The sequence below is a fragment of the Semicossyphus pulcher genome, unplaced genomic scaffold, assembly GCF_022749685.1.
Source record: "Semicossyphus pulcher isolate SPU_LCO1_2020_fin unplaced genomic scaffold, fSemPul1.0.p SCAF_3, whole genome shotgun sequence".
In the NCBI taxonomy this organism is placed as follows: Eukaryota; Metazoa; Chordata; class Actinopteri; order Labriformes; family Labridae; genus Semicossyphus; species Semicossyphus pulcher.
Window position 1 is genome coordinate 33705438 of NW_027211704.1, and position 19786 is coordinate 33725223.

The window sequence follows — 19786 nt, forward strand, 5'->3', positions numbered from 1 at the left end:
TGAGGAGGTCAAACTACTGTCAGGACTGTGAGCTGGAGACACATGGAAATCATTTATGGATATTTTGATACAATTGATGATCTGAACTTACCTTTTTTAGACTTGCAGAGCTTATGAACGAGCACAACCACAACACCAACAACAACAAAAAAAAGAATGCCAAAAACTGCAGCAGTAACCACCGATCCAGTGGAGCCCTCGTCTGAAACAGAGAACATAGAGTTGTTGTGACTCTCAGAGTGTAACTGCAGATCACACACAGCAGACTGGACGTCACAGCCGACACAAAGAGAACAACTAAAGGTGAGCATCCTCCTGAAATCTAAGCTGTCAAACTGTGTGCAGATAAAAGCAGCACTGGGATGAATCTCAGCAGGAACAGTGATGTTAGCTCTGATCTGATGCTGATGCCACAAACATTTTTTTTTTGGTTGCACATAAGAATAATAATTATTCAATCAATAATCCTGTTTTCTTCACAGGGGCTCAAAAAAGTGACTAATTCTCAGGACTTTAGTCTCTAAATCGTCCCTGTGAGGGTTTTCCATGTGACCTCAGGATCAGGTCGCAGCAGCTGTTTTTTAAAGCTTCTCTGAGGAACTTTTGGTTTGTGTTGATTTTGGCGCCCCCTGTGGACAAAGTTGTCCCTCTTATCTCTTTGCTGATCTCGTCCTGAACATCTGTAAGAAGAGTTTTTTTTAACGTTCATACAAGTCACTCGCTGTGAATCCATGAGAAATATGTAACCCGCAGTGGTTACAGGCATTAAAAATAACTCTAAAGATATAATCAGTCTTGTCACTGATGGTCTGGTTTGCTTTTGTAGCTCATACAGAGGCAGCATTATTTATTTCAGTCTGTTCAATAACCAGCTAAAAACTCCTCACCAGAGCTTTAATATAATATGGTATAATATAGTAATAATATAGTATAGTATAGAATAGTATTATATAGTACTGTGTGAAGTTTACTAAGTTCTTGTGTGTGGAATGAGCTCGTTGTGTGGCTGATCAGAATGATCTCACATTCTCTCTGTTGTTCTCCAGACACTCTGACGCTTCCTGTGATCTCTGCAGATTCATGAAGCTCAGTCTCAGTCTGCGTAAAACTGAACTTTAACTCAGCTTGAAAACAATTGTGCAGACGTCTTCATCACATCTGGCTTTGCTTTCAGTCTGTTCACACATTAAATGTTACAAAGCAAATTAAACACACAAATTAAATGATGTAAATATAAAAACAAGGGGTAGGTCATACTTTGTGTTTCCTGTATCAAACTAGTTCAGTCAGCTGGTTCAGTCAGCACCACAGTCACACCTGACAGTTAGTGCGAGACAACAAGATCAAAGACATTTCATGACTTCTTTGGAATTTGACTGTTGGAGTGTTTTTACACTTTGTGTTTATTCAGCACAAACACCTGAAATAAGAACAATACAGGTGTTTTGGTTAAAAACTTTTTCCACTCAGTGTGAAACATGTTCCTCGTCTGCCAACGAGACTTCATCCCAACACGTGAGAGCAGCCAAACGCCACTTCCCTGTCACCACAACGACCTCCATTTGAAAACAAGTGATGTGAAAGAGCCGACAGTAAACTGGAAAACACTTGTAGCAACGAGCCCAACGAGTTCAGTCTGATCGTTTAAAATGATCTTTAAATCAAATCACTATAAGGAGAAACTCACGATGGATGTACACAAAGATGTCATCCTCAATCTGGTGGCAAATGACCACACAGTTGTAGCGGTCAGTTGTGGTCACAGTAGTTTGGAGGGTGATGTCGTAGCTGCCTCCTCTTTCTGTGACCTGTGGTCCTTTAGCATGAAGGATGTTTCCAGAACTGTCCTGCCACTCCACTTTAGGTTTAGGAGAAGCTCCTCGAACTACACACTGCAGCAGGGACCAGTCCTTTGTTTGATCAAGTATCTTGACATCCGGCTTTGGACATGTACCTGTGTAAGAAGTATAAACAATACAGACAAAAACAAACAAGCTAAATATACGGCTCAATAACACATCCAATAATGTTTTTCACAGGGCATGATGTGATGAAGGACCAATCAGCAGCCCTCTACATCATAACACAGCTGCTTGGTGTGGTGGAGTGTCCTTTGGTCATCGTTAAAGGGTAGCAGACACACAGACTTCACCTTATGGATGAACTTTATTAAAAGGCTTGTTGGACTTTACATTGAGTGAGTAAAGTGAGTTGTCAAATCCCTCGTCTTCTTTGAACTTAGAGTTAATATAAAGTCATATAATGTAGGTTAAGGATGACATCACAGTTTCCTCTTGCTTGTTAGAGATCGTTAGAGGCCTGTTAATGATATAAAGTGTTCTGTGTATGTCACAGTTTCCATTTCCTGGTCTCATTCATCCATTCATTCACTCTCTGCCTCGGCCACGCATCCGCTTCCCTCTGCTCTGCTTAAATCAGGACAATCACACACACCTGTACATACACCTGGCTGCAATCACTCTGCCACTATAAAGACTCCGGTTTTACTCACACTCATTGCCAGATTGTTCTTCGACATCCTGATGCAAGACTCTCCAGCGTTTCCCGATTGGATTACCTGTTGCCGACTCTGTCTGTCCCCGACTCTTCTCTTTCGCCTGCTACCCGGTAAAATACCCTGCCTTCTGTACCAGACTACGAGACTTTGTTCAGTCCTCCTGTTTCTCTGCCAGTTTGAAGTGTGTGTTGTTTTACCACATCAGTGGTGGATTTTCTCCGCAACGCATTATCTCCGCGGAGAGAATACAGGGATTACACCTGTGCCTGCTGTTTACTGTGTTTCCTGTCAGCTTGTATCTCTGCCTGAAGCTATCAGTAAAAGACACTGTGAACTGTACCTGGTTGTCTGTGTGTTGCTTCAGCAGCAGCAGGAACATATGGCGGCTTCATTCGCTGAGACTCATCGGAATGTTTCCTCTCTGGAGCACGCTATGTCTTCACTAGTCGCCCAAGTACAGCAGTTAGCCTCCGTGCTAACGTTGCAGACTTTTCTCAGAGGAATTACGCAAAGTTTTCAGCCCGGGGGCCGAAAGATCAGATGCTGGACAGGGACTTTTTCTGCTGAGTCAGGGGACTCGGACTGTGGCTGATTTTTCCATAGACTTTTGTACTCAAGCTCGTCAGAGCAATTGGAATACGGCTGCCTTATGTGACACTTTCCTGCATGGATTAGCAGACTACGTCAAGGATGAACTCGTCTCACATGATCTTCCATCTACGCTCGATGAGGTCATTGAGCTCGCCATCCGAATCGATCTCCCTGTCCAGGCTCGGAGACGGGAGAGACGGCAGGGGGGCACCGGACGTTTTCCTGTGGGTCGGGGCCAAAGAGCATCCGCAGCAGACAGCCCAGCCAGACCAGCAGAGCTACCATCTAATGGGGTCGAGCCGATGCAGTTGGGCCGTTCCCGCCTCTCTCCGGAGGACAGTCAATGCTGGCGCCAGACCTCTGTCTCTACTGCGGCCTGTGTGGTCATTTCCTCGCCAACTCCCCTGTAAAAGACAGGGCTCATCAGTATGTGGGGGAGTTCTGATGAGCCGCACTCCGACTAAACTCCTTCCCACCCAGAGACCTCTGATCCACGCTTGTGTCCTGTTGCCAGGCGGGTCCCACACGCTCGCCTGTTTCATTGACTCTGGGGCTGATGTTAGCATCATGGATGATGAATTCATCACTCAGCTGGAGTTTGGCCGAGTTCTCCTTCCCAAGCCATTGCCGGCCAGGGCTCTGGACGGACATCTCCTAGGGACGGTCACTCATCAGACCACCCCTGTCCATCTGATGATTTCCGGCAACCACCACGAAACTCTGCAGTTCCACATCCTGCCTTCACCTCTTCAGCACGCTTGGCTTCACCGCCATAAACCTCACATTGATTGGTCCACGGGGGACATTCTGGGGTGGAGTCCATCGTGCCACGAGATCTGCCTCAAAGAAGCCTTGGTGCCTCACGTATCGCCAGTCACCAGTCCTGCTCCTGATTTGTCTTCTGTGCCAGCTGAATACCATGATTTCCAGGAGGTATTCAGCAAAACCAAAGCCACCTCTCTACCTCCTCATAGACCCTATGACTATGCCATCGACCTGCAACCAGGCACTTCTCCTCCCAGGGGGCGTCTCTACTCCCTGTCAGCACCTGAGAGAGAGGCCATGGAGAAGTATATCAACGACTCTCTGGCGGCGGGCATCATTCGGCTGTCGTCGTCTCCAGCTGGGGCTGGTTTCTTCTTTGTAAGGAAGAAGGACACTTCCTTACAAGGAGAAGTCACTAAGACCTTGCATTGATTACCGGGGTCTTAACGACATTACGGTAAAGAACCGATACCCTCTTCCTCTCATTTCCTCAGCTTTTGAACTATTAAAAGGAGCCTCTATCTTCACCAAACTCAACCTGTGTAACGCCTACCATTTGGTACGGATCCGAGAGGGGGACGAGTGGAAAACCGCCTTCAATACCGCCACTGGACACTATGAGAACCTGGTCATGCCTTTCGGTCTGACCAACGGTCCAGCGGTTTTCCAAGCCATGGTGAATGACGTTCTGAGAGATATGTTGAATAAATATATCTTTGTCTACTTGGATGATATCCTCATTTTCTCTCGTTCCCGAGAGGAACACATCCATCATGTACAGACTGTTCTTCAGCGCCTCCTCGAGAACTCTTTGTTTGTCAAGGCAGAGAAATGTGAATTTCATGCTTCATCTGTCACATTTCTTGGATACATTATCGGCCAGGATAACATGCAGATGGATCCAGAAAAGGTTTCTGCAGTCACCACCTGGCCTGTTCTGGAGAACCGTAAGCAGCTCCAGAGGTTCCTTGGCTTCGCTAACTTCTACCGGAGGTTTGTCCGGAGCTACAGCACTGTTGCTGCTCCTCTCACGGCTCTTACGTCATCCAAGGTCCCATTCCGGTGCTCTCCAGCAGCAGAGGCGACCTTCCAGAACTTGAAATCCCGGTTCACCTCTGCTCCCATCCTCCAAGTTCCTGATCCTGATCGGCAGTTTGTTGTGGAGGTCGACGCATCGGACGTCGGGGGTTGGGGCAGTACTGTCTCAGCATGCTGCAGCCGACCAGAAGCTTCGTCCCTGTGCCTTCTTCTCTCGTCGGCTCACTCCAGCAGAGAGAAACTATGACATTGGTAATCGGGAACTGCTGGCAGTGAAATTGGCATTGGAGGAGTGGCGTCATTGGCTCGAGGGAACTCAACTACCTTTTTTGGTTTGGACTGATCACAAGAACCTGGAATATATCCGCACAGCTAAACGCCTCAACTCCAGACAAGCCAGATGGTCCCTCTTCTTCACAAGGTTCCACTTCACCCTCTCCTATCGTCCCGGATCTCGCAACGTCAAGCCAGACGCCCTGTCCCGCCGCTTTCACGACGGCGATGAGTCCTCTCACAAGCCCGACTCCATCCTTCCTGCTCCTTGTCTGGTGGCTGCGGTCTCCTGGGAGATAGAGGAGAGGGTGAGACTGCTTTAGAGGACCAGCCCAGTCCCAGTGGTCCCCCGGGTCGTCTGTATGTTCCCCAGACACTGAGAGGGGAGGTTCTCAAATGGGCTCACGACTCCTGTCTTTTCGGTCATCCTGGGATCCAGAGGACTAAGAAGGTGGTTCAACAGCGATTTTGGTGGGCTACGCTAGATGAGGACACTCGGGGGAACGTAAAGGCCTGTCCAGTCTGTAACCAGCACAACTCTTCTCATCAGGCTCCTGCCGGTCTCCTGCAGCCTCTGCCGGTGCCTCATCGCCCGTGGTCTCACATCTCACTGGACTTTGTCACCGGTCTGCCACCGTCTGACAAAAACACCACCATCTTGACGGTGGTAGATCGGTTAAGCAAAATGGCACATTTTGTCCCCCTGACTAAGTTGCCCTCTGCCAAAGAGACGGCCATGGCGGTCCTGCAACATGTGTTCCGGCTCCATGGGCTGCCCGTGGATGTGGTCTCCGACCATGGCCCCCAGTTTACCTCCGTCTTCTGGAAAGAATTTTGCAAGTTGCTGGGGGCCACAGTCAGCTTATCCTCCAGCTTCCATCCCCAGTCAGACCGAGAGAAAGAATCAGGAGATGGAGATGACCTTGCGGTGCATGGTCTCACAAAATCCTTCCTCCTGGTCCCAGCAACTCCTGTGGGTGGAATACGCCCACAACACATTAACTAGCTCAGCCACTGGGCTCTCTCCCCTCCAGTGTGCTTATGGCTTCCAGCCTCCGCTCCTCCCGTTCCAGGAGGAGGAGGTATCTTGCCCTTCAGTCCAGGTATTCATCCGCCAATGCCGTCGAACTTGGGCTTGGGCGCAAGCATCCTTGCTGGGCTCTGCTGACAGCTATTCTGCGTCGGCCAACAGGCGCCGCACTCCAGCTCCCACCTACCAGATTGGCCAAAAGGTTTGGCTTTCCACCCAAGACCTCCCTCTACAGGTGGAGAAAGAAACTGGCACCCAGGTTCATCGGTCCTTTCGAAATAGAAAGGATCATCAATCCTGCGGCAGTAAGACTCAAGCTTCCCTGGTCCGTGAGAGTTCACCCTACCTTCCACGTCTCCAGAGTAAAACCGTTCAGAGAGAGTCCCCTGGTGCCGGCGGCTCTGCCGCCACCTCCCCCACATCTCATCGATGGGGTCCTGCCTACACGATTCGCCGCTTGCTTCAGTCCCGCCGCCGGAGAAGGGGTCTTCAGTACCTCGTCGACTGGAAAGGGTACGGTCCGGAGAAGTGATCCTGGATCCTGGCCCGATTCGTCCTTGACCCTCGTGTGATCAGGGCCTTTCACCATCAACACCCTGATCAACCGGCAAGATCCACTCCAGCTTCCAGAAGGACATCTCGGACTACTTCGCCGATCACTACTCCAGAGTCTCCAGAGGAGGAAGACTCGGCTTCGGATGAGGAAGATCCCAGCTCTGAGCACCATGGGGCTGGAACCTTGGAGGAGTCATCCTCAGATGAGGAGTGTTCACGTCATCTGCCTCCCATCTCCTGTTCAGATGAGGAGATGTTACCCGTCTCCCACCATGTGGAGACGATGGAATGGCACGGCGTCTCGGAGGAATTCTTTTGTTTTCTATCATGTAGTTATTTTGTTAACCCTGATAATGAGTAAACCTACTGCTACAGCAGAGACACAAATGGGCTTTAGGTGTTTTTATTTGGCTGCTAGATTTAATCTTTTGAGTCTATATCTGAGTTTCTGTGCAGAATATGTCCAACTTTGATTTAACTAGCTGCTAACTTTGATTTTATTTTGACAATTAATCTGACTCTCTGAAGGCATAAGAGTAGTTTATCTTGTGTTATGTTTTTATAATATCAGATATTTTTAACTTGCAAACTAAACTACATTTTTTTTATTTTTATATATATATACTTTTTTTTTTAAAGATTATTTTTTTTGCTTTTTGCCTTTATTCGATAGGAAAGCTGAAGAGAGACAGGAAATGTGGGGAGTAGAGCGTGGGGGCTGACATGCACAAATGATCGGCAGACCGGGAGTCGAGCCTGCAATCAGTGCGACGAGGACTGTAGCCTCTGTATACGGGGCGCCTGCTCTACCGACTGAGCCAAACCAGCGCCCCTATTTTTATATATTTATATTTGTTGCAACAAATAAAGTGAGCATCAATGAGGATATATTAGAAACACCTCTCTGCATCTCAACTAAAATAATGAATCATCAAAACAAGCTGCAGTCTGCAGAAAGACTTTAAAGTTGATCAACATCCCTCTAAATGATTGTAACGGAAACTGATCAGTGTAACCTTGATGTCTGATTTTCTGCAGAGCTGTTGAATAACGCTGCTTTAGTTTGAGATTGTTGTCTTCAGTTAAATCAAATCAAAGGATGATGTCCAACACAGAGAGTCATAAAGATTGATACAGTTTGTGAATCAGGCCTGTGGATGTTTACTCAGCACATACATGTGACAGGTAGTGCGTGACATCTTCAAAATCAGGACTCACCTGCGATGTTTTCCTCTGTTCTGTCCTTTAATCTTTCAAGGTGCGGAGGTTGTACGTGACCTGAAATGTATGTGCAAAGATTAATAAATATATGTACTGTGTATTTTCTTGTTGACTAAAGACGTCAATACACACATTTTTATACCTAGTTTAACAGCTCGGATTAACCCTAACCCTGAAGACACAAACATCTAGTCATCATTGTGTTAACATGCAGAGTCGTCATGTAAGAAAGAATAAGATAAGATGAATAAGATACCTAAAACCACACAAACAGGTATTTCTGGTTGGTTGAAAAAATAAGCGGTCCTTCCGGTGAATGCGTACATGACAAAGTAAGTTATAAATAGATTTCTTGATTGTTCAGGTGGGATAATGTCGCGTGTAGTGCGCATTATTTCTGTTTAGTATCAGTGATTATGTGTGTTCCTTTAAGCATGTTTCTGACACAATAACTTTATTGATCCCCAAAGGTATATTTATTACAATACCAATATTTATATACCAGTTAAGCTAACCATCTATCACCCACTTACAATGCAGTGCTGACTTCTCTGAGATCACACTCACACTCAGGATCATGTGAGCTTATCGACCCATCAACAAGAGGGGACTAACTAATTTATTTGCATTGAAGAGGATAAAAAATGTAATGATTGTAAATCAGTGAAATATGTAAACTTTAAGTCTTTAAATTGTCTGTGAAAAAACTTTTAAACTAACATTAAATATCTTCACCCTCAACTAGTTTTTTAAAACCTCTTTTCTGGGTACCTCGGCTCTACTTACAATACTAGAAAATACTATATGATAGTATAAATACTACACTGCAGCACTCTTTGCATCCCTGTTTACAGTTCAAACATGTTAGTTGTCTTAAAGGCTTGAAGGAGACCTGAAGGTGGAAACATGCTGACTTTAGTTTTCCTCCATTAAAAGCTTCTTATTCCTTCCTTAATGCCTGGCCTGTTATTTTGTTTGTTGTTTTCCTCCTGTATTAAACTACTCGTTATATATTTATTGTTGCTAATGTTCAGCTTTATTGCCCTCGTTTTAGCTGTATGTCTGTGTATCCTCTAAACATTCTCCTTCTAAGAGCCACACCTTGCTGGACTCCTTCCTTGTGCATTTAACACGTTTCCAGGGAAGCACTAGACTGCACACACACAGTAGCCTACATACACACACATAAATATACACACACTTGCAGCAGTAATGGCATCTAAACCAGCTCTGGGTGTGACAGCTGATTATTATAAGTCTGTAAGTTTAATTAAGTTTAATATTAAAATACGCAGCAGCCTTTACCGTCCTGTTTCCAGGCAGCTGATCTGTTTTCTGGTTGTTCATCTAATTTAAATTCAATTAGCTTAAGTCTTATTACCGAGACTTCTTACCGTTGACATCTCCAGCCGTTATCTTCGCCCCGAACAGCAGACAGAGAGAGACGAGAGGAAGCAGCTCCATGGTTTCCATCCTCACATCAGACGTCACAGCACGTTAACGTCTCAATTTAAAGACTCTGCGGACACTCCCAGCGGCGTGATTGGCCCCTCACGCAGCACTTTCGGTTTGCAGCCGACACATTCCGGGAATAGACTCTTTTTTTTTTTTTTTACTTAAACTTTACACAACGAACATGAATGGCTTCTTTGTCCAAGACAACACAAAAGCATCAAATTACATTTAAAGTTAAAAAAGAAAACTGGGGGAACAAAATAAATAACAGTAAAAAAGAAAAGACAAAAGGAGTTCCAGGGGTTCTGTTTTGTCTTTATTTAAAACAAGGACATGTACAAAACAAGATAGTGTGGTAAGGAACATTGTTTATGTTGAGTGCAGCTTTTGAAGCAGCCCCTTACCTGACTCCTCCTCCACCAACCCCTAATCAGGCCAGGTAATATAAGGCCGGGGTTCTCAAGCGTTTTGGGGCCAGTGATCCCTTAAAGGGGAGAACATTTTCCAAGGACCGTCTCATAATCGTAACACTGATTCAGCATAATGCTCACTACCATTTGAACTCTTTGATGCCGCTGGAACTTTTTGTATTGTAAAACTTATCAACCTAAATACTTCAGACCTGTTTCATAGAGATAAACAGAAAAACATTTCACTTTGAATCATGTTATTACCACTGACATACTTTAAATCAGAGGCTCATTTTATTCAAACTGCTTGTGGACTCAACTTGACGGCTTTTATACTTTAATTGATCTTAAAAGCTTTTGGAAAATGAACCGCAGCAAGACAGACGCAGGAACAGCTCACAGCAACCTGAGAGAACGATGTAGAGAGAAGAGTTTGTAGAGAGTGTTATACCCTTTGTGACGGAATTAGCACGTTGACGCGAGTTTTTCAGAAACTGGGAAGACCCGCTAATAGATGGCGATTGTCTCGTTTCCCATTGCCAGTGAAGTTTCCTCCTTTCGGTCTCTTTTCTGCTGCGTCACCGTCTGAGAGACAGGATTAGTAAACAGTGAAGATGTTACGGTGGTTAGGTCTTTATTGTATCTATTACTCATTCAGTCGGTGTATCAAACTCGGCTCCGACAAATTTGGAACGATGTTCGAGCGCTGCTCGGACGGAGACGAGCAGAATTATTAACTGAGATGAGTAGGAGTCGCAGAAGTTACCGACGTAGCACAGCATCGCGCCGGAAAGGGGGCGGAGATTTACGTGTCGTCACAGGTTTTGTGTTCCCATCAATGCCGATCGGAGCCGAGGCGATAATTACCCGGGTCTACTGCAGAGTCATTTGACCCGGGCCTGAATGCCGATTGTAACATTTCCCACTGAGCAAAAAAGAAGTGCGTTAGCGGGGTTTAGCATTCTTTTTTCAGGGGGAAAGTGGCCTTAAAAAGAAGTCAGGGAAGGCAGAGCCAGGGTGAGGTGCCCTGTTTGGGGCGAGCACTCACCCCCGCCGGGTTTGGCTGTACAATGTACCTCCCCCTGCTCCCCCATTTTCATGAGGAAAGAGAGAGCAACTCAAACTTGTAGTTGGACGGGCAGCGAGAGCCTTCCTCCTTTACATTTCTCCTCCTCACGGACAAACTGAATGGCTGCACTCTTTTCCAGATTGCATCCTGAGTTCACCTGTCGTCTTCTACTTTGAATCCCTGCTGCTAAACGTTTCAAACCTGGTTATGTCACCATGTGTAGTGACAGACTAATCCTACAACCTGACAGAACATGCCTCAAGGTGGCGGTCTCTGAACACAATGGGCACGATGGGTCCCCCTCTACCCAACATTTCAGGCTCTGGGGTGATGGCAGCACATCGTAAGTAGCCAATCACCTTTGTGTTTCCTCATGCGGCGATAGATAGAGACTTAACAGACATTTATTTACATGAAAATCTTTGAGATTACTTTAATGAAGAACTCGTTACGATGACACTTTATAATAAACTTGGTTCAGGTCAGCGAAGGATTGTGGGCGTGGTGATGGGACACACCGTAAATTCTCACAGAGTGGGCGGGGCCTTTATTTACCTGAGCTGCAGAGGGCACCAGGCTGTATATGAAGCAGGCTCATGTTAGAGACAGGCTGTTAGTTCTAATTCCCTCTGTGCATGTGGTCATATTTTAGTATGAAGCCTCATTTTTATATGATCTGCTCTGTTTATTCCAGTACCTGATTATTGTTCCTTAATAGTGTGAAAGCTCTAAGCTAGATCTGAAATTCAACTTGAGATAAATTCCCTGACGCTGTGTCACGAAAGCCGTTCAGAATTCCCGACTTCCTCAAATGCATCAGATCGATCTGACCTCCGCTCAACAAACTTGTCATGTTAAAAGTTTTCTCCTCCTCTTGAGGACAGACCTGACAAAGCTTCATGTTGACTTGTTCCTAATCTGCATCATGATTATTATTCAAACATGTTTATTGATGTTTCACAAAGTATACAATCACAATAGAGCTCAGTACGCCCAAATAAGGTCAACATGAAAATGCAACATAGAAATACTAAAAGCTATTATTGCTAAGCATTAGAATTAGTAAATAAGGTGCAGCATCAATGACATAAACATTTAATAAAAATAAAAGAAATATTATAATGTAAAATTCAAAAGTCAACTCAAAAATAAATAAATGGTCCGTCGGTTTAGCTCAGCGGTTAAATCAGCGATCCGATGCAGCGGCCCTGGGTTCAACTCTCTGCCCTTTGCCGCGTGTGATGATTGTTTGATTATTGGCTCATATTTGTAAATAAAAAGGATGATAACATTCATCACTTATGAATAATTCAAAAATACATTTTTTAATTATTTGACTTTTTCTTCTTTCGGCCTTTATCTGTTGGTGCCGACCACGCCCCCGACTACTTACAGAGAGCCGGCTGTTATTGGAGAATTTACAGGAGAAACACTTGTATATGAAAGCAGAGCCACATGCACATTCACCATCCCAACATCCTTCATGTTCATCTACAGCCCTGATCCTCACCTTCACCTGAAACTCATTTAACCTTTGACCTTAAAAACAGGTCTGAACTCTCAAACTGCCTGAAGTAAGTGAGGAGCAGACAAAATGTCCTCACCATCACACAGCACGGTCTGAACCTCAGACTGGTTCTCACACAGTTTAACAACAACACACACAAACTGGAGCAGCCGACTTCACAGCACATGTAAAGCTGCTTCACTGGGTCCACTTTGTCCAGGTAGCAGCCCTGAATCACTGGGGTCTTTGAGGGTCTCTCCCTTCTCCTCGTCTGCAGGAAGAGAAACAAGATTATGTTCAAGACAATCATAACCGACTCGATCGACTCGGAGTGTAAATACCAACTGAATACTGCACGACTGAGGAGGTCAAACTACTGTCAGGACTCTGAGCTGGAGACACACAGAAAGACTCTGTTGTGTTGATTATTAAACGTGAATATTTTGATACAATAAATTATCTTAACTTACCTTTTTTACAGCTGGGTTTCAGGCGACCTGTGGCTAGAAGCAAAACTAGGACCACAACACCACTAACCAGAAGAGCGCCTACAACAGCAGTGGCAACGATCCATCCTGAAGAGTCTGAAACAGAGAACACAGAGTTGTTGTGACTCTCAGAGTGTAACTGCAGATCACACACAGCAGACTGGCCGTCACAGCCGACACAAAGAGAACAACTAAAGGTGAGCATCCTCCTGAAATCTAAGCTGTCAAACTGTGTGCAGATAAAAGCAGCACTGGGATGAATCTCAGCAGGAACAGTGATGTTAGCTCTGATCTGATGCTCAGTCTCCTCCTGCTCGGCTGCACAGCTCACAGGTTGCTTTTGGTTTTGGTCTCAGTAGTGAGGAGGGGGATGTTGGAGCTTCGTCCTGTTTCTATTGACTTCATAAATATAGATTTTAATTCAATGTTTGACACAACGGTCTAATTAAATATCCTCTGCTCTTAAAGAAAACAAAGATAATCACACTGATTGGAAAGTTTCTGGATGATTCTTTGCAAAGATATGAGCTCTCTTCCTGCTCAGGTAGCCATATTCTAAGTTACACTGCCTCACTTTGCAAAGCATTCTGGGAATTTTCTTCTAGTTTGGAGTCTGCATGTGAAAACGCTCCATTGAGAGGCGTTTGGAGGGTTAGACGACCACTACACCTGGACTGAGAGAGAAACAGGACACACTGCTCTCTGCAGGAGTCCAGATACATTCAGGGGCAGAGTTCAGAGGTCGGGCTCAGTGGGAGAACTGGGATGCAGCCATTATAGTGGACTCAAAGTATCCCACAATGCATCGGGAGAAGCAGTGCACACCTAAGCAAACACTATATCCCATCATGCATTGTGCTGAAAGAATAAAAACAGCGGTGACATCATTAACGGAGCAGAGAAAATGAGGCGAGTAAAGGTTTCATGTTCAGATGAGCTCATTATATATTCGTCTGCAGAGAACTCTTTAATAGCGAGCAGGAAGTAGTGAACGAGTGAACGAGTGAATGATGTCACACATTAAATGTGAGCTCTTCTTGCAGCACTGACGGCTGCCCAGCGATGTCCACATTAAAACCATGACGTGCTTCTTGGTGGAGGGTCGGCTCTCCAGTTATTGGAGCTCAATGTGAGCAGAGCGACACACAGTCTGGATTTATGCAGCATGAAGCTCCAACTCTTAAAGACAAACACACTTTGAACTCTTTAATAAAAGGCTGCAGAGATGATTCAGAGGTCGTTCTGAGCGTCTCTTGTACAGACTGAGACACAGTTTCACATCTCTACACACACAGGGAAATATTTCAGCCTTCTTCAGCTCGTATTTCTGAGCTCACAAAAGCTCACAGTGTAATATTTATTATATGACTGGAAAATGTTCAACATTACAATCATTTATTTTCCTGTGAAAAAACACGAAGCGTCCTGATTGGTGAGTTTGAAAACATCCTTTCTGATCAAATCCATTGAGAGGATCTCTCATCAGATTGTGCTGCTTTAATATTCAGAGTTACTACAGTTATAAAAAGATCATTCATGTTTTAAACTCGGAGCTACCACCTGAAAGTCAACTTTAAATGACTGTCAAATATTACTGGACCATATGAAGAGCTCCAACATGAAGGGATGCTGTGATCATGTTTGGTCACAGGATTATTTAGTGTTTATTGATGCTTTTATTTTGAAAGAGCTGGCTGCTTTAGGTACGATAGGCTGGGCAGGCACCTGTGAAGGTGTTTGTTTGTTTACCTGTGAGAGGAACACAGAAGACGCCGACGATCTTTGTTTGACGGCACAAAGTTTAAATAAACCTCAAAGAAATTTATTCTTGGCTGGAAAATTCAATGTTTTGATCCCTGCGTGAGATCCACTGCCTGAGCCTCAGCGTCTGTTTGATTCTCAGGCTGTTTTATTATCTGACATGAGGACAAATCTCCACCACACTCATTCAATGTACGACAACTACAAACACCTGAGAGTGTTTCCAGGTGTAAATCCCCCTGAGTACAGAGACATGAACATACAGCTCATGTTCTTCTGTTTGCTTCTACAGAGGAAGTGTTCGTCTGTTCTCATGAATCCTGAGCAAAACCTGACAAGTTTCTTTCATCTGGAGAAGAAACTGAATTTTATACAGTTTGAAGTCAATGACTAAATGCAGCTCACAAGTCTTTGCTGTTTTATCTCTCGAGAACTCGTGGAGTCTCTCGTCCTGCAGCTCGTGAACTGTACCGACACTCCTACACGCTAACTTTCACCATGTTCACTCATCAGCTCCTACTTCAGCTCAAATCCTTGTTTCTGTTTGACTCAATCATCGGGAACGTCAGACGATAACTTGTGGTCTCTCGGGCGCTGCTGTCCGACTGATAAAGCCCTTTAGATCCAGCTAATGAGCCTCGTGTTTCAAACGTCATCGTCCACATCGGCACCAATAATCTCCTTAAATATCCGTCTGAACTGTTGAAAACAGTCTGTGTGTTTGAGCGCGCTCAGAAAAGTGCTGTATAATAAAAGTGTATTATAGATCTATTTGACACACTGCTGGCTTCTCTGACCAACACACCACTAAACACATATTCCCAAACTGAACTGTGTGAGCGAGCAGAAAAAGCTCGGTAGGATTCAAACTTCAGACAAAGTCGTTTGTTTTGTTTTACGAGGACGTGAATCTGAAAGTGAAACATTTAGTTTCCTGTGAGAATATCAAACCTTAATAAGCCGTCATTTATAAATAAGCCGACTGTATTTATGTGTGATTTGACATCAAACAAATCACAGCTCTGAATGTGATTGTGTCTGCAGCACGCTCACAGTTCATCCCTCCATTTAGCTCACAGAGCAGGAAAGGCCTGATGCTCTGACAGGAAGGATGTTAAAGGTCTTCTCCAGACACGTCAAAGGATTTATGATCACATGACTCCAATATTGATCAGACACAATCACTGTGTGCAGCTCTGCTCCCCCATCAAACACATCAGCTTCTGTGCTTCATGGTTTTAGATCACCTCCACCTTTAGAGCACCTACATCCTGTCTCTGTCACACCTGCATCACCTGCCTCTTGTGCCCACAAACTCAACCCTCCACAGTTTGCTTGTGAAAGCAGCAGCAGAAGAAGAGGCTGCTGTCCTTCCTGTGTGTGATATGAATAAAGAGCAGCTGCAGTAAAGCCTGTTACAGTCATGTTGTTAGAGTTCAGCTTTTAACACTGTGAGAGCCCACATATCTGCAGAGTGGACATGATGCTGAAGTTTACACGGCTCTTAAATGGTGCAGGGTCAGACCACAGAGGGTCTACAAGAGAGGATGTGAGTCTGTGGAGCTCATCATTACATCTTGTGTTCATTTCTGTGTACAACAATAAAACATGTGTTCAAAAGTGTCACATTTAGTGGTCAGGAACATTCCTGGATTATTAACTCTGTTTCTCTGTGACGCTGTTTATGTCTAAACAAATGAACACCACACATTTATTTGCTCTTCAAAGGAAGGTTTTGTGTTTCTCAAGTCTTACTGATCTGCTCACGTGCCATATATACATGAAACACACGTATTAGTCCCTGTAATAATGACTCCTGTCCACACTGCTGATGAAGTAACACCTTGATGGAGCCACTACACAGTAAAAGAGGAGGACAAATATCCACAACCCGTGTTACGTCCAAAAATGCTTCCTCACGTTCAGCTGAAGATAATGTTCTGCAGTCTGAGTTCCTTCTGATGATTCTTGTGTTCTGATGGAGCTGAAAAAGATCTTAAAGTGTTGCTTAAAGAGAGGACACAATCAGAGATCTCTACAATCTTTGAAAGAAAGACAAAAAATGAGTCCAAGAAAAGTCTTCCTCAGTTTTTACTCCCCTCATGTCGCTGGATTTTTAGGCCCATTAAAGTCTCAAATAAACACTAAAAACCTTTTGATAATGTGACTTTGAATGTGATCGTTAAAGAACTGTGAGCACGTGCAGAGAGTGAGACATTAAAGAGTGAACTCAACCTGACAGCGCCCTCTAGTGGACAAACACTGAGACAGAGACACTGTTTCTAAACTCCAAACTAAATGGGAGTAAATGTGGAGGAGGTGACGTTTGTGATCTCCTGGTTTCAGGCTCAGACAGATGAGGACGATTTCTGCACACATTTAGAAAGAACAACGTGTCGCTGTTGTTTTAATCTCTGTTTTCACTTTGAGTTCAAACCTAAAGCTGCTTTAAAGTGAGCTCTGCTTGTAGTCCACCAACACTCTGCTGCAGTGAATGAAGACAGGAAAGAAGCTACATTCCTCCCAACATGTTTGTAACCTGAGACCCTCACTGTCATTTCATGGGGATGAATCACATGTTTATATTGTCCAGTAAAAACTGCAGGTTAAAGCCTGTATGTGTCTCTATGCTACCAAAGGATTCCCATTAACTATCATTGTATATATTCAGAGTTAAAGTTTGCTCCTAGTTTTTAGTTTCTAGTTCATAAATAAAGTCCTAAAAATAGGATTCAAGTCTTTGAACATCTTCAGAGTGTCCTTGTTGATGTTTGTGATTCATGAATCACTCAGCTGCTGTAATTCTGCACTTTCACACTGATTCATAAAATACTCTCTCTCTAATGTGACTGTCTGATTACAGCTAACAAACCCTCAGAGAGCCTCTGTGTGTGTCGGAGCCACATGAGGGAGAATACAGATTTCACTTTACAACTAGTTTTATTTTCACTTCAGGCTCAAAAATAGGACTTCTTGTAAAAACTTGAGTCTCTAAATCATCATCTATTAGTGGGTTGGTGTGTGAAGTTCACTGAACTCTTTGGTTTAAAGTGAGTCTGTGTGTTTTTGTTGGACCAAACTGATCTCACAATTAACCTCAACCTGCAGTTCTTCCTGTTCTTTCCCTGAACTCTCTCTTTCTTCCTCTTGCACCATTTTTAAAATCAAAGTCAACGTTTTTTAAAACCTCGACAAATAAAATGTCCTTGATATAAAACAGAGCGTAACTTCAGTCTCTAAATCGCCCACGTGAGGTGTTTTCATGCTCAGGATCAGGGCTCCGTTTCACAAAGCAGGTTCAACAAACTCTGAGTCTAACCCTGAACTCTGAGTCGATCTACTCTGAGATAGGAAACTCTGAGTTTTCAGTTCCAACAGCTGATCAGAGTTAGTTTGATCAACTCAGAGTAGTTTCACCTGGAGTTAAGCGCGTGCACCACAACTATAAAAAGACAGCATCAATGGAGCCTCGATTTGACGAGTCACCATGGCAACGGGGAAGGAGGGCTGCGTTTTTCACCCCACTAGAATTGGACATCTTTATGCGCTCATACGGCGAGTTTGAACATGTTTTTAGACACAATTTGTTTTTTGCAATTAAACATTAATATAAACATATAACTGGAAAGAATCTCACCATTGAAATGCACATATATCTCAGCCTCAGTCTGGTGGTCGATCTCCTCCTGAGTGACGACACAGCGGTAGTGGTCGGTCTGGGTCACAGTAGTTTGGAGGATGATGTCGTAGCTGCCTCCTCTTTCTATGACCTGTGGTTCTTTAGCAGGAAGGATGTTTCCAGAACTGTCCTGCCACTCCACTTTAGGTTTAGGAGAAGCTCCTCTGACAACACACTTTAGCAGAGACCAGTCACTTGATTGATCAAGTATCGTGACAGATGGCTCTAGAGCTGCACCTGAGAACACAATGGAAAGACAAAAAATGTAAAGACATTAGCAGCATTAGAAAGATTAAACGTGTTTTAAACATGATTTAAAGAAGTTATAAAAAAGTTGAAAAGTCTGAGTCATTATATCTTAAACACATTTAATTTCTACCTTCTTGTTTAACTCAGATTTGTGAACTTTTTCAACCTCAAACACTTTTTCTGCCTCACATCCTGAAGAAGCACAGAAACAGTGAAGACGTTTGGACAACACTTGAATCTTTGAGCTACATTTGTTGTGACCAAAATGATGTTTGAATAAAATCACATTAATTTGTCGTCTGATCGAAGGAGAATGGATAGTCACTTAAATTTCTTGAGCTGGAATGTGAAGGGTTTAAACCACCCTGTAAAAACAAAGGAAGTGTTCTCCCACATCAAACTATTTAAAACTGCTTTTTTACAAGAAACTCACATCGTAGTTCTGATGATACTCGCCTCATGTCGCGGTGGGCGGGGCAGCACTTCCACTCTACTATCCAGGCCAAAGCCAGGGGGGCTTCAATTCTTATGAACCAAAACATTCCCTTTGAGCATCATCATGTAGTGTCAGATAAAAACGGTCGTTACGTCATCGTCTCAGGGAAATGATAGAATGCAAAGGTAGTGTTCGCCAACGTGTATGCTCCAAACGTTTTGTCTCCTCCTCGCCTGACCTGAGCTCATACTCTCTCATACTTGGTGGGGATTTAAAGTGTTGGTTGGATCCTGTGCTGGATCGATCCTCTCCCAACCCTGGCATAATGAGTCAGTCTGCCTCACTTATTCACTCCTTCCTATCCAATGATGGTGTTTCTGACGCGTGGCGCCGTCTCCATTCAAACAAGAGAGAATATTCCTTCTTTTCACACGTCCATCATACCTTCTCAAGGATCGACTATTTTCTTATTGATAACCAATCGATCCCATCGGTCCGCTCCTGTGACTATCAGAGCATAGTGATATCAGACCACGCCCCAGTTCTACGATCTCTGACCCTTCCTGGCCTTCCTCACATAAAAAGACGTTGCCGTTTTAACTCGACCTTATGATCAGATAATGACTTGGTGAAATTTATGGAGGAGCAGATCACCTTCTTCTTCCATACAAATACTTCACCTGAAACCTCCAGCCTGACTGTTTGGGATGCTCTGAAAGCCTACCTTAGGGGACAAATTAT

General features: G+C 44.2%; 1 protein-coding gene across 1 annotated transcript in view; it reads right to left on the reverse strand.

Moving 5' to 3' along the window:
* The window catches only part of LOC138605318 (CD276 antigen-like), a 54636-nt gene that overhangs the window by 2784 nt on the left and 32066 nt on the right, over window positions 1–19786 (reverse strand). Inside the window, exons 5-7 of the mRNA XM_069677479.1 lie at window positions 18319–18597; window positions 1688–1954; window positions 92–202 (exon numbers count right to left, since the gene is read on the reverse strand). Of these exons, the coding sequence (XP_069533580.1) occupies window positions 92–202; window positions 1688–1954; window positions 18319–18597 (657 nt within the window). The remainder of the gene's footprint in view (window positions 1–91; window positions 203–1687; window positions 1955–18318; window positions 18598–19786) is intronic.